Source organism: Motacilla alba, chromosome 1, assembly GCF_015832195.1.
Source record: "Motacilla alba alba isolate MOTALB_02 chromosome 1, Motacilla_alba_V1.0_pri, whole genome shotgun sequence".
In the NCBI taxonomy this organism is placed as follows: Eukaryota; Metazoa; Chordata; class Aves; order Passeriformes; family Motacillidae; genus Motacilla; species Motacilla alba.
In genome coordinates this window covers 21,496,929-21,511,039 of record NC_052016.1, presented here as the reverse complement: position 1 = coordinate 21,511,039, position 14,111 = coordinate 21,496,929, and the positions used below count along the sequence as shown (strand labels likewise).

The window sequence follows — 14,111 nt, the reverse complement described above, 5'->3', positions numbered from 1 at the left end:
ATTGATCTTATTTTAATCATTAAAAACAGATTAAATTCCATATGCTGCATGAATGCATTATATCCAAACTCTTTATTTTGTACTCAGTGGTAAATACTTAAAGGCATTGTACTCTAACTAGGAAGTTCAATCCTGCAAAACTCCATTTTTATCTTGTATTGCATATTTTATTACTCTCGTCTTCTCTGCTATTACTTTTCTTTTATGTCAACTGTATTCACTGGATGGAAAGTCATTTAAGAAGGTCAATTTAGATTTAGGGATCAGCGATAGCAGATTAACCTCTGGTCATCCCCCCAGAGCACTCTTAAGAGTGCTACCAAATAATTCTCAATTAATTTGGAGCTACTAATCTTCTTTGGTTATATTTAGCATAGAAGAATAATATTACATACCAGGTTTAGCATTCAGATAATCCCTAGACTATAACCAAAAAGTTACATTATAGTAAACACGAGGAATGTGACAAAAACCTATCAAAGGTTAAGAAACTGTATTTTCCTTTTGGTAATATTCCAAAAGGTTTTATAGTCACTTTCTCAAAAAATTGCTTCTTTCTGTGAATAAATACAGTCCTCACTACCTTCCATTTAACATGCCTAAATATCAATTTTTTAGACTCTACATGGACATTAAATTCTGCCGTAACACCCCAGTAAAATGGGTCTACTCAATAAAAGTACTACACAAGGAAATTTTTTGAAAATTTACACTAGAATGAAACACATCACTTTTGCCAGATGTGCAGCTACTTCTTCGATCCAATCATTTCTAAACACAGTGCATCAAGAAATGTATTTTAGCTACATTATTAATAATAATAAAAAGCCCCCACAATTTTTTAAAAATACATCATATACTGCAGAAAAGCCTGTTCTCTAAACTTGCCAGATTTGATGAGAGAACACCAAAGCAGAGCTTTCTAGAAGGCAGAATGCAAAAAAACTCTGCCCAATGGCCGTTGAAGAACAGACATGTGCCCTGAAACCCACAAAATTCCCAAAAATGTGCCAATGGCTTTAGTAAGATGAAACTTGGAATTCAGGTAGATAAGAGATATGAAACATGATCAGCTAATTAATGTCATTTACAATTAATATGGAGCACTCCAATATAGCTTTCTATCAATACAGATGCATTTATAATAGATGAAAAATTTGCTGTTCGAACAACCTTTAAGTGTGTAATTTTAATGTTTGCTAATTTACTGTGCTTTTAAGAGCTGAACATGAATGTCCCACTTTTACTATACAACTGAAAAAGAATATAGTTTTCTTGATAACATGAATTTTCAGTATGAATAGCTGATTGCTTTTTGTTTTTTTTTTTTCAATTTTTATTTTATATGCTGGCAGCTGCAACTTAGTTCCAAAAGAAAACAACATACATATATTTTTTTTTAATTATTATTTTCTGCAATGCAAACCACTTTGGTAAATTTAAAATATTATCAACAATTTTCTCTGTATTAAAATCAGATATTAACAAGCATAATTCACTTATTGTGATTAACTGAAATACTTACACTTCTATATTTGACAATATATTCCAGTATGGGGGCTCCTCCATCATCTTGTTTAGTTATGCTAAGTTTAAAACTCTTGCCACTCTCTGGCTGTCCATGAATTGAAGGGGGGCTTGGCTCCCCTAAATAAGGAAACAAACACAATAATAATAATAAATCAGCAGTGAGATAACTCTTAAATTACAGCTAGGAACTTGTCCTTAATAATATTAATCAAAATCTTAAAATCAATATGACCATTCTAGGCACTACAAAACAGCCTTATAAGAATGTTAAATTATGTGCTTGAAATATGTTCTAATGTAGATTACTCATACAAGGAAATAAAATTATGTGAAGTATGAAAGAAATATTCATTTCTTTGAGACCTTATGACTTCCAACCCTTTTAAACGGAATTTCCTTCCAAAATAATTTAGTCATCAATTCAGCAAGCCTGGTAACCTGCTACTCACACTGAAGTTTAAAAGACACTCTCTTACAAGTAAGCATCCGTAACTTAAGCATAACCTTTAATCCTATGTGAGATTTCTAAATTGCAATACATTTTTTAAATTTAAAGTAAATTTACTCTCCAATAAATGTACCAAGTCAAATTAGAGTAAAAGTCATATAAGAATAACAACTTCTTAGAGAAGTCAAAATCAAGAATAAATGTAAAAAATAATATTTTCAAATCTAAAATCAAATGTCTTAGTTATAATGAGAAGATAAAGGTATCCCTAAACATGCAATCAAAGATAAATGGCCACTTTCAGACCCTTTCATAGTCAAAAATTCACAGATTGTCTTTTCTATACGCAATGCCTATTAAATTTTTAAAAAGAGATGCTAAATGAACATATACTGAAGTGTCTTATCTTCAAAATATCTAAAAAACGTGCATTTACTCAGAGAGATACTGTTTGTTTAGAAATAATTGTACTGTGTTTAGTACTTATTAAAGTATGGATAAACTTACACAACATAAATCTTATCTAGATTTCTATCAGATAACATTTATATATATATATATATATAAAATAAACTGTCTTTCAGTTTCTGTCATTCTTCCATCAAGTATACTGATAGGAGTAATAAGAAATTATTTTATCTGTCCTGGAATATATTAAGAATATGTATATGCTTCGATGAAAAAGAAATTTGAAAGCTGACAAGTTACTGTTTTGGGGACAGAAGAAATGTATAACGCAATGTAATGTAATATGATATGATATAATATAATATAATATAATATAATATAATATAATATAATATAATAATAAATATAATGTAATGCAATCTAATATAATATGATATAATATCACAGAAATATTTTGTGTTCTTTGTAGTTACATTAATTGTTCATTCCCTTAGAGTCAGTATTAGCTACACTGAGTAATGCCCCATTCAGGAAACAGTTCCATTGCAACAGATTTATGACAGACTGGTCTGGCAGTAGCTGGTGATGTATTTCAGCACATCTGTTTGATTACTGTACACTGCCATCTGGTCGTTCCTTTGCTTTTCTTCTCTCAATGTATTTAATTTATCTACTGTTGTTTCTATTGAAAGATAATTTGAGAAAAATATTTTTCATTTCCCCTAATATTTTAATCTGAACCTCTGGCCTATAGTTACTACAAATACTAAATTGGTTTCACAGAACTTCTCATTTGCATGTAGTCATAGTTAAAACAATGTATTCTCATCATTTCTTCCATAGCTTAAGATTTCTCTTTGAGGCTTGATAATTGCAGAACAATAGCACCATAATTTGGCAAAGAAATGTCTCCAGAAATGGCCAATTCACTTCTCTTAGATGTGGATAATACCCTGAGTGTTAATAATGAGAAAAATTCCCTATTTATTCTAATATCTCTCATGGTTTGTGCTCCATTATATCAAAAAAGGTTTTTCTGAATCTCAAAAATGTAAGATAATGGGATAAATTCTCCAATATATGTACACTCATACATCTTGAAAGGGTGGAATAACAAAACATGATTTCTGAGAAACAATGTAAAAACTGATATAATACACTGGGGAGTGGATTATAAACCTGAAACATAATCTACAGTGGTTCATAATTCAAATCTAGAGATATTCTAATAATAATAATTTTCATTTAACAGCACAAGTATTACTCACGGACAGGTAGGGTCTGAAAGATCTCAATTTTGCTATACTCTCCTTGCCCTTTTCCATTTACGGCAGCTACTTTGATTTCATAGGTTGTATTTGGTTCCAAATTGCTCAGAACAACCATAGCTAAAGGAAAAAAGAAATGAATAAAATTTGATGAAGCAATAAATTTATAAAAAGAAAAGACACATTCATAATTTGCTTTCTTCAGTTGTAAATATTGAGTCTCATATTCTGACAGTACATTGGTTTTACCACAGTACATCACCTTTTTCTTAAATGCTAATAGTCCCTCTTTTATCTGTGTAAAATCATTGTTGTGACTGAGCAAATTATGCTTCTGAAGGAACAGTGAAGTCAGTGTTAGGCAACAATTAAGGACCTCGATGGGGAGCAGTATCTTATGTTCAGATTGTGAGCACAGTGTATTGGGTTTGCACAGCCAGGTTTTGGTAGTGAGGCTGCTACAGGGGTGGCTTCTCTGAGAAGGTGCCTGAAGCTTTTCCCATGTCTGACAGAGCCAATCCCAGCTGGCTCCAGGTTGGACCCACTGCTGGCCAGGTCTGAGCCCATCAGTGACAGTAGCCTCCTGTGATAACATATTTAAGAAGGAAAAAAGTTATTGTGCAGATGTATCTGTGGCCAGAGAAGAGCAGGATGAGGATGTGAGAGGAACAGCCCTGCAGATGCCCAGGTCAGTGCAGAAGGAGGGGCAAGAGTTGCTTCAGAGCTCCAGAGATCCCCCTGCAGCCCATGGTGCAGCCCATGGAGATGCAGCTGTGCCCCTACAGCCCATGGGGCATCTTGGGGATGCAGAGTTCCACCTGCAGCCCATGGAAGAGGTGTACACCAGAGCAGACGGATGCTGAGAGAAGGCTTTGACCCCATGGGAAGCCAGTGCTGGAATAGGCTCTTGGCAAGGACCTGCACACCCACTCCAGGAGCCCATGCTGGAGCAGGTTTGGTAGGATTTGTGACCCTGTGGGAGAACCACGCTGAATCAGTCTGTCAATCAATTGAAGAATTGATCCTGGGAAAGAGTGACAGAGTGACCCATGCTGGAGAAGTTAATGGAGAACTCTTGTCCATGGGATGAACTCAGTTTGGTGTAGTTCATGGAAAACTGTCTCCCATGGGAAGGACCCTGTGCTCAGGGAAGCACTCCACTCCCTGAACAGCAGCGGGAACAACTTTTGATGAACTCCTTTTATGACCAGGTGACCACTGGGTGGATGCAGAAAAGGCTGTGGATCATGTCTATTTGGACTTCAGCAAGGCCTTTGATACTGCCTCCCATAGCACACTCCTGGAAAAGCTGGCAGCCCATGGCTTGGACAGGAGCACTCTTTGCTGGGTTAGGAACTGACTGGATGGCCAGGCCCAGAGAGTGGTGGTGAGCAGTGCTGCATCCAGCTGGGGGCCAATCACCAGTGGTGTCCCTCAGGAGTCTGTGCTGGGCCTGTTCTGTTCTATATCTTCATTGGTGACATGGATAAGGGGATTGAGTTTCATTAGTAAATTTGCAGATGACACTAAGCTGGAAGCATGTGTCCATCTGTTGGAGAGTAGGAAGGCTCTGCAGAGAGACTTGGAACAGTTGAATGGATGGGCAGAGTCCAATAAGATGAAGTTTAATAAGTCCAAGTGCTGAGTCCTGCATTTTGATCACAATAACCCCCTGCAACATTATAGGCTGGGGACGGTGTGGCTGGACAGTGCCCAGGTAGAAAAGGACGGGGGGGTACTGCTCGATAGCCAACTGAACATGAGCCAGCAATGTGCCCTGGTGGCCAAGAAGGCCAATGGCATCCTGGCCTGTATCAGGGATAGTGTGGCCAGCAGGATCAGGGAGGTCTTTTTCCCTTGCACTTGGCAAGTGGTTGTAGAAATACAATATCTTCAAAAAGAGCTCGTAATATCTTTCACAGCCCCTAGGGAGCCTAATTTTTTCCATTATAAAGAAGCATTTTTTTAGTTGCTTTAGGCCTTCAAGTTATATATCCAATGAAAGCATAATTATTTCTGTCCATACTGCTTGTTATTCTTTTCAGTGCATATTTACTAGAATTTCTATTTCTTTAGTTTCTACAGGAGTCCAACAGAGTTCCCATTAAATATGAAACTAAAGGGATTTAATGAATTTTGAAAAACAGTAGCTTCTACATTTCACACTCTATTATGGCCATTTTGCATGAATTTGCCATTGAAACATAACTGTTTTCTTGTAAACAGAACAGTAGAATTGTATGTCTTCCAGCATGTTTTAGCTTTATCATTTTATGAGATTTAAAAATACTGAACTCTGAAGTATAATCATGTCATGAAAAAATAATGTATCATCATGAGAATAAGAATAGAATTAGGAGATATAACACTGACTTCTGTTAAGATGAAATTTAAAACTTAACTAAGCCGTAGCAGTATTTGACTTGCCTTTCAGCCATGATTACTTTTCAAGGATGAATAATTTCGCTGAAAAGAAACCTTAGGGCATAGCAAATATTAGTGCTACTGTAAATGTTTTTAAAATTTAAACAACATAAAAGCACAATTACGAGTCTACATTTAAAAAAATGCAAATGTGTTAGCTACATGAAACCAAAGGATCCGATGTTACAAACACCCCTGGGACCTATAGAGATGAATAAAATTACTTATATATGCAGCATTTAAAGAATCAGGGTATACTTATTCTAAAGTACCCCCTGCACAGCACTATGTATCTAGAAACAATGACTTTTGCAATTACATTTGTGGAATTAACCCAGACATATCTGTTAGTGCAATATGTCCTCAAAAACTGGACCCACTTAGTATCAGTGACAGTGTGAGGTGTATATATTATATATATCAGAAAAATAATAACTATGGCCTTCTGAAAACAAAGAACCATTCTGGATTAGAATACATACTCCAGCTGTAAAAGAATACTTGGAGTAATTCAGATTAAGAAGTTGTCATACAGAGTGTAACAAAAGTGCCGGACTGAATAGTAATCTAAGAGAAATGAAAATTTCACTGCTTGCTAGGAGTTGAGACTGGAAGAAAATATTTCATAAATTATTTAAGGTTTTTTTGTGATTGTTGGTTTTTTGGTTTTTTTAACAGAAACAATGTCTGTTTCTGTTATTTAAGTATAAAATCAGCTTATTCATCTTTCCATATACAAATAAATTTTTCTCACAGGAAAATAGCCCTGGGCACAATGGATATTTTTTTAGTTCTTTCACATTCAGTGCATAAATGGGAAAAGAACCAGTCCACTGCATACCATATGTTTACATTATGACATTGGCATATTTATTGATGGATATAAAGTTCCAGATATACTGAAAGTGAAATCCCTTTCTTTCAGAATATCATTGGAAATTTTCAAGTTTCTTCTAGCTGTTTATCAGTATTGTCTTTCTAATCACAGTATCTGTGAGCTTTAGCTGGATAATTCAATTTTGTGTATTGATTTTGCTGTGATAATTCACATAGTGACTGGTTAGATTGAGGAGTAGATTTGGAAGAAATACTCCACAGACAGAAAAGCAGAACGGTCTCTTGTGAACTCTCCAAATTAAATAAATTATCTAATTTAAGTTAGTTAATTAATAAATTAACATGATGCACAAAAGCTCAGAGCTTAGTGTTATCCATGTATAAGTGAGGCTTTAAGTCTAAGATAGCCTTGGAGGACAATATGACACAAGAAGTTACCAGGTGTATTGGTTGTGGTTTAGTATGCTATATTAAAGCTTTCATACAACACTATTAATATTTTTTGACAAGATATGCCACAAATACTGTTGCTAGTTTGGTTGGGTTTTTTTAAATTTTGTCAACCAGAAGTTAAAAAGAAACACAGCAATAGAAAGGAATTAAACCTTACTGAATAAAAAATTAAGTTTAACCTATTATGTGATAATAGGTTAATCCTAAAGTTTAAGCAACAATAAAAGCCTTTAAAGTCCTTCTTTCTATTATACAGATTTTTGCAATTTGTAAGCAAATCTAATAAACTGAAAAAAATAACTCAATACAGAAAAAACCCCACACAAATATGTTAGATAGAAAAAGATGCAGAACTTCATACAATTTAAAATACAGCTTGCAAGCATTTAATCTAGAAAACTTCCTTTTATTGTCTCAGAATTTTAACTGCTGTCAAAATGAACCATGGGAAAGCAACATCTAACACAAGATTTGTTGTGAAATAAATTGTATCATAAATCCAGGTCAGTAAAACCAAAACAAAATTCCCCAGCTGCTTCTCTGGTCCAGGGTGGGTTGTTTATGTTACTTTATTACAGCAGAATGAGAGGAAAAATGTCTGGCATATTAAATTGACTTTTCACTGAAGTAATCTCCCCAGAAACCTTCTAAAAATGGTGATATATTACATAAACCATCACCAAGGAAAAGAAGGTGAGGGGAACTAGCAGTACAGTTCCTCTACATTAATCCCAAAGTGGATCTCATATGAGGTTAATTAACAGAAATACCACATTGTTACATTGCTCTCGTTGGAGAGGTATCTGCTGCATAGAACAATGTTATTCCAGTTCCAAATTCAATCCCTTGAGGATGTCAGATCTAACTGAAGGATATAAATTTATTTGAAACAAAGTAGCTGAGGCATTGTTGCTGCAACAACATATTCACTCCTATATTTGTGAGGTTGTGGTGGCAGAGTGAAATTTCTGTCAAAGAAGCATTACAAATTTGAGGATGGTTTGGGGTTTTTTTTCTTATGTCTCTCCCTTTAATCTGAATCTATATTACTGCAGAAGATGTATGCAGCCTAACTAGTGTGCATGCTAATAAGTGGAGTGTTTTCATTTAGCAGCACTTTGCTGCACCTATTACTCATTATTTTACTGCTCTCAAGGAAAAACTGAGTCCCCTGGAAATACCTGAATCTCTTTCAGAGGAAAAAAAAATGAATAGCATTTTTATGAAGCTTAAACAGGTTTCTCTTGGTGATGATGATTCATGTTCTTTTAAAGGCAGGAGAAAAAGTCATGGGAAGACAGCAGTGACCAACTTAAGGTGATAAAGTAATAAGGTTCTGTACAAATGTCTGAGACTCTTGTAGATGTCACAGAATATGAGGAACTTTGCCCAAAATATGTCTGCCTGGGATGAGCAACAAGTGTTTTGTTTATTCTATGTGTTTGCACAGTAGGAGGAAGAGTATATAACCTCTTTTTTTCTAGCTGAGACTCACAGTTAGCCCACAGAAATATTGACAGAATGAAGTTAGAAATTGCTGCGGGGGAGAAATACAGGGGAAAAAATAAAAAAAGGATTTTGCTACACAATAGACAAAATGTTAATTCATATGCAGAAACAGCCAGGCTGTCTCAGTTCCATCTGTCTGCCTTGCACAAATAACAATTAATTTCATAAATACTCATTCAAGCATCTGGCTATAACTGTCAGAATTCAGCTAACACAAATAAATGAACTTTAATAATGAAAATATTTCAAGTTGCACATTCTATGAAATAAAGATAATGATAGCAAATAATTCTGTCAGTGAAATCATTGGCATAAACTGGTGACAATATCTAACTTTCAGTAATTCTCTTAAACAGCAGAAACAAATGTCACCATTATAATAATCAGATAAAATGGTTCTGTTCCCGGAATTTCCATCTTTCTTTGCACTATAATGTATAATTGTTATATTATTTTGGAATAAAAGTATTAGCCATTTATTTAACTGTGAATACAAATAAAAACCCATGAATAAAGATACACAGTGTAGTAGATCAGGTATAATTAATATAATCTAATGTTCACTAACATGAGTAATTTCTTTACAAAACACTTTTCAGTAGCTGACATTAAAAATGCATTTCGCAAAAAATAGCTTTAATATTTTATTAATATTAATATATAACACATTAAAACACAATTACCATGTTAAGCTTCTTTCTTCCATGTATTTAATTTTTAATTATACTGGGCTGGATGTTGAGATATCACTATGCAAACTGAACCAAAAGTAGCATCCCTATCCAGGGATTTTCTTTGATACCTATTTCTACTGAAAAAAAAAACTAGTCAGAAAAGATTAAGTAATCCATGGAAAAATCCTAGTTACAGAATGCACAGTAGTATAAATTAATGAAAATAAAGCAAGCAGGAGTGTAAACTAAAGTGCCTAAAAAAGAGCAAATTTGTGCATTGACAAAATAATTTATAATATATTGAATCATCATGAATCCAGAAGATGGGGCTCTTCATTTAACAAACTTCAGGTATAAAAATGAATAGATTTTTTTTTAGAAGTTCATTTATTTAAAAAACACCCTTACTTCAGCTTGGTTTTAATCAGAATAACAGCAGAGCACACATAGAAAAAAAAGAAAACATTCCTGGAACAAAAGCAATCTATTGAGCTTGATCATCATATCAGTAAACCTTCCACAGCTTTATTCAGAACAGAAATACACTTGCAGGAATTGCATACAAAATAAATCACCTATGCAGTAATTAAAAAAAATTAATGTATGTATTATTTTTAGACTATATGTTTACAAAAAATATTTGTTCTTCAAATGATAAAATAAACCATATTATCTTGATATCTTCTTCAAATTATTCTGTTATACTGATTTGACAATAAAATCAAATATTTCATTAAAAAATCCTGCCACTTGTACTGATTACTGATTAGCATCCCATCAGCAGTCATGTGCAACCAGGATCTAGCTTTGACAGATTCTGTTTCCCATCACCACCACAATGGAATTTATATTTCAAACACACACACTTTAACACCTCTTTCTCCAAGTTTTTATTTATATATTTCTTTGACTACCTTTATGATGGCCAAGCCAGCTACCTAATACCAAATCTTTAAAAATGCAATCAACTTCCATAAAAAGCACCTGTGGATATTAAAGAAAAGGGAAATGGAAGTCAAAGAATAGGAAAGGGAAAAGAGAGAAGGAAATGGAAGTGGAAAAGGAGAGGAGAAATAAATAATGGGCGATTAAAAACTTCATAAGTACCACTAATGTTCTGGATACAGAGTGCTTAAAACAACTGATATTCCCTGAAAGAAGATCTTTTTAAACTTAACAAAGGCATCCTGAATGAAAAAAATCTTTACAGAACGCAACAGCTAAAAATGGAAATACATACTCAGCTTCAAAATCACACAATTCAAAAACATTTCAAAAACAAATGCTCTTTGAATTATCTCTTTTAAAGTTTCAGGTCTCCTCCCAGTAGTCATTAGCCCTTAATTTTATTTATTTAATAAGTGTTTTGGAACAAGTTTTTAAGAAATATTTTAATTTTTTTTTTCTGTGTGTATGGAGCGCATTGCCAGTGTTTTGTAGTGTTGCAGTAAGGTTCAATGATGGTTAGCAGTTTCCTATCACAGCATTTAGAAGCATTAATTTGATCAATGCAAATTCTGGATCTCATGGAATCTGGTGAATTTTAGTACATTCTTTTTTTTTTTTTTTTTTTGGCATGTTCAGACCTGGTATTAGAAATATTGATACACTGGGAGGAGACATGAAGCACTGAAACAGGTTATTCCAAGGCAACAGGGTGAGTAATCTCCATCCCTGGGACTTTAGACTGACTTAGACCAAAACCACATCTGATCTGATCTAAGACTGTTACTAGTCTTGATTCAAGCAGGAGGTTGGACCAGAAAAATACCAGATATTCCTGCCAACCAAATATTCTGATTCTATAAATTAAAAGGGAATACTATCTTGGTTCTTGGAACATTTTGCCCTCTGCTATAAAACTACTGTACAATTCTTGCTTGGAGAAGCAGCCAGACACTTGAAAAGGACTATACTAAAAAGCTAATGAAACAATAAATGAATGCAGTGAAATCAATGGGGATTTGGACTTCTACCAGATATTCCCTTCATGATGTGAAAAGAAAGTATTGTTCAAATGCTTTCTAACATATGACTTATGTTCTCAGCAGGGTTCATTGTTAAATATTTATGTCACTATAATTGCTGCAATTTTAGTACTACAAATTATACTGCTAGATATAAAACCTGATTAAGTTAAACATTTTCATTAATCAAATTTACTTTCTGTAGAGACTAGTTTTAAAATTATCCTGTAAGAAAAAACACGAGGCCATTGAATACACCAAAATTATATTGGCAATATGAACACAGAAAGACAGCAGAATGAAGACATCTAAGTAAGTAATACTTAATTGAGTGAACACAAAATACTACAACATGTAGTAAAGGAATAACTGTTGTAATCTCAATGCAGAGGGGCCATCAATGCCCTTATTAAGATAATTTACACAGTCATTAATCCTATTGTTTTTTCTCTTTTTGAATACCCTTCAAGGCTAAAAAGAATGGTTAATGGGAGACAACCCAGAAAATAAAATATCATTTATTAAGAGACTACAAAAACATGTTCATGGTTAGCTTGTAGGCAATGCTACTATGTATTCCCTGTTTTACATCAAAGTATGGAATCTAACCTGGATTACTGAAGAAGGAAGTATACTTTGAGGGGGGAGACAAGAGTTAGTTAGGAATGTTCACCTTCCTTTCCTCTATTCTTGCTGCAGCTGTATCACTTTGTCTCATTCCTCAGTTGTATAAATCAAACTGTATCCTATTCCATAGTCTATTTCATACACAGCAGAAGCTAGAATCTCTCACTCTGCCTTGCAGGGCAGAAGGAATTACAAGGAATTACTGGTATGCCAGTTTTTCCTGCATTTTTTTTTCCTTGTCCTACTATGGAGTTCCTGTTGTGACTTCTATCCCATCTGAAATTTGCAGCACAAAGCTGGAGTTGAAAATGGTCTCCTACATTCAAAACTCTATCCATGAATTCTTTGTTACTGAAAGATCCTAGGCAGAAGGTGAGGTAGGTTTCACCTGAATTCACAGCTGATAAAAGCTGTATCTCTTAAGCATGAGGCCCACACTAGTTCCCATGGTGCACCTGGGATACGTTCTGTTGAATGTGTATACACTAGTTCATGGTGTAGTAAACCCACACAGTTTGTCATCTGAAGTCATCTGGTGACTGATTTAATATATCAGGGTGAAACTCAGGTTTAAACTTACCCTGAACTAGTCACTGATTATTTGGCTTAATATATTCTCTTTTAAAAAAACAAGCAAATAAACAAAAAACCCCCACAAACAAACAAACAAACAAAAACAACAAAAACCAAAACCAAAAAAACCCCACACAGCCAATCCAAACCAAACACAATCAAACAAGCAAACAAACAAAACAAAACAAAGAAAAAAAAACCAAAAATCACAGAATCACTTCAGTTGGAAAAGACCTCTGAGATCGAGTCCAAGCTCTGACTGATTGCAACTTTGTCAGCTGCCACATCCTTTTGTTTCTTGAACAACTCCAGGGATGGTGACTCCATCACCACTCCCTGGGTAGTCCGTTCCAAAGTTTATCAACCCTTTGAATGAAATAAATTCCTCGTGATGTTCAGCCTGAATTTCCCTTGCGGCAGTTTAAGACTGTGCTCCCTTGTCCAGTTACTAATTGCCTGGGAGAGGAGACTGCTCCCCACCTGGCAACAACCTCCTTTAAGGGAGTTGAAGAGAAGGATAACTTCACCTCCAAGCCTCCTTTTCTCCAGAACAAACCCCCAGCTCCCTCAGCTGCTCCTCACAGGACTTGTGCTCCAGACCTTTCCCCAGCTCTGTTGCCCTTCTCTGGACATGCTCCAGCCTCTCCATGTCCTTCTGGCACTTGGGGGCCCAGACTTGGACACAGGACTCCAGGTGTGGTCTCAACAGTGTCCACCAATCACAGGGGACAGTCACTGCCCTGGTCCTGCTGGGCGCACAGCTGCTGATCCAGGCCAGGTGCCTTTGGCATTCTTGGCCACCTGGGCACAGCTGTCTCGTGTTCAGCCACTGCTGACCAACACCCCCATCCCCTTTTCCTCTCAGCAGCTTTCCAGCCACTCTGCCTCAGCTGGTAGCACTGCAAGTGGTTATTGTGGCCAAAATGCCTCCTAAGTCTAAGGAAATAATGACTTTTAACAACTGCACCTACTTCCTATTGTCAACAAAGTTCTGCAGAGCTACAATTTTTTCCTATGAGGCATTACAAAATATTTAGGATGTTTTGTATAACAAAATACAATTCACTAGTTTTCTTATGGTGTTGCAAAACTGTACTGTGTCATTATACACAAATTAGATGTGGCTTTCCTTAACCAGATGGACCTAAACTGCCCATTATTACAAATATATCAGTATTCTTACAGTGAAACAAAACAGATGTTGAGAATTCAGAGGTTCTTAATGGTAAGCCAAAAGAATACCTGAGAGCACAGGGAATGAATATTTTAAATACTATGCTTAGAGAAGGCAGAGAATTTCTCATAGGTAAATTCATGTATGTTAGCAAGACTTGTCTCTCAATTATGACTGCTATTTAAAATTCCAACATTTTAAATTTCACTTTAATTCTGC

At 35.1% G+C, this 14,111-nt stretch overlaps 1 protein-coding gene across 2 annotated transcripts in view; it reads right to left on the bottom strand.

The window, feature by feature from the left end:
• The window catches only part of NCAM2 (neural cell adhesion molecule 2), a 276,541-nt gene that overhangs the window by 43,526 nt on the left and 218,904 nt on the right, over positions 1 to 14,111 (bottom strand). For both annotated transcript variants that reach the window (XM_038156028.1, XM_038156020.1), the window contains exons 13-14: positions 3,655 to 3,774; positions 1,526 to 1,647 (exon numbers count right to left, since the gene is read on the bottom strand). In XM_038156028.1, the coding sequence (XP_038011956.1) occupies positions 1,526 to 1,647; positions 3,655 to 3,774 (242 nt within the window). The remainder of the gene's footprint in view (positions 1 to 1,525; positions 1,648 to 3,654; positions 3,775 to 14,111) is intronic.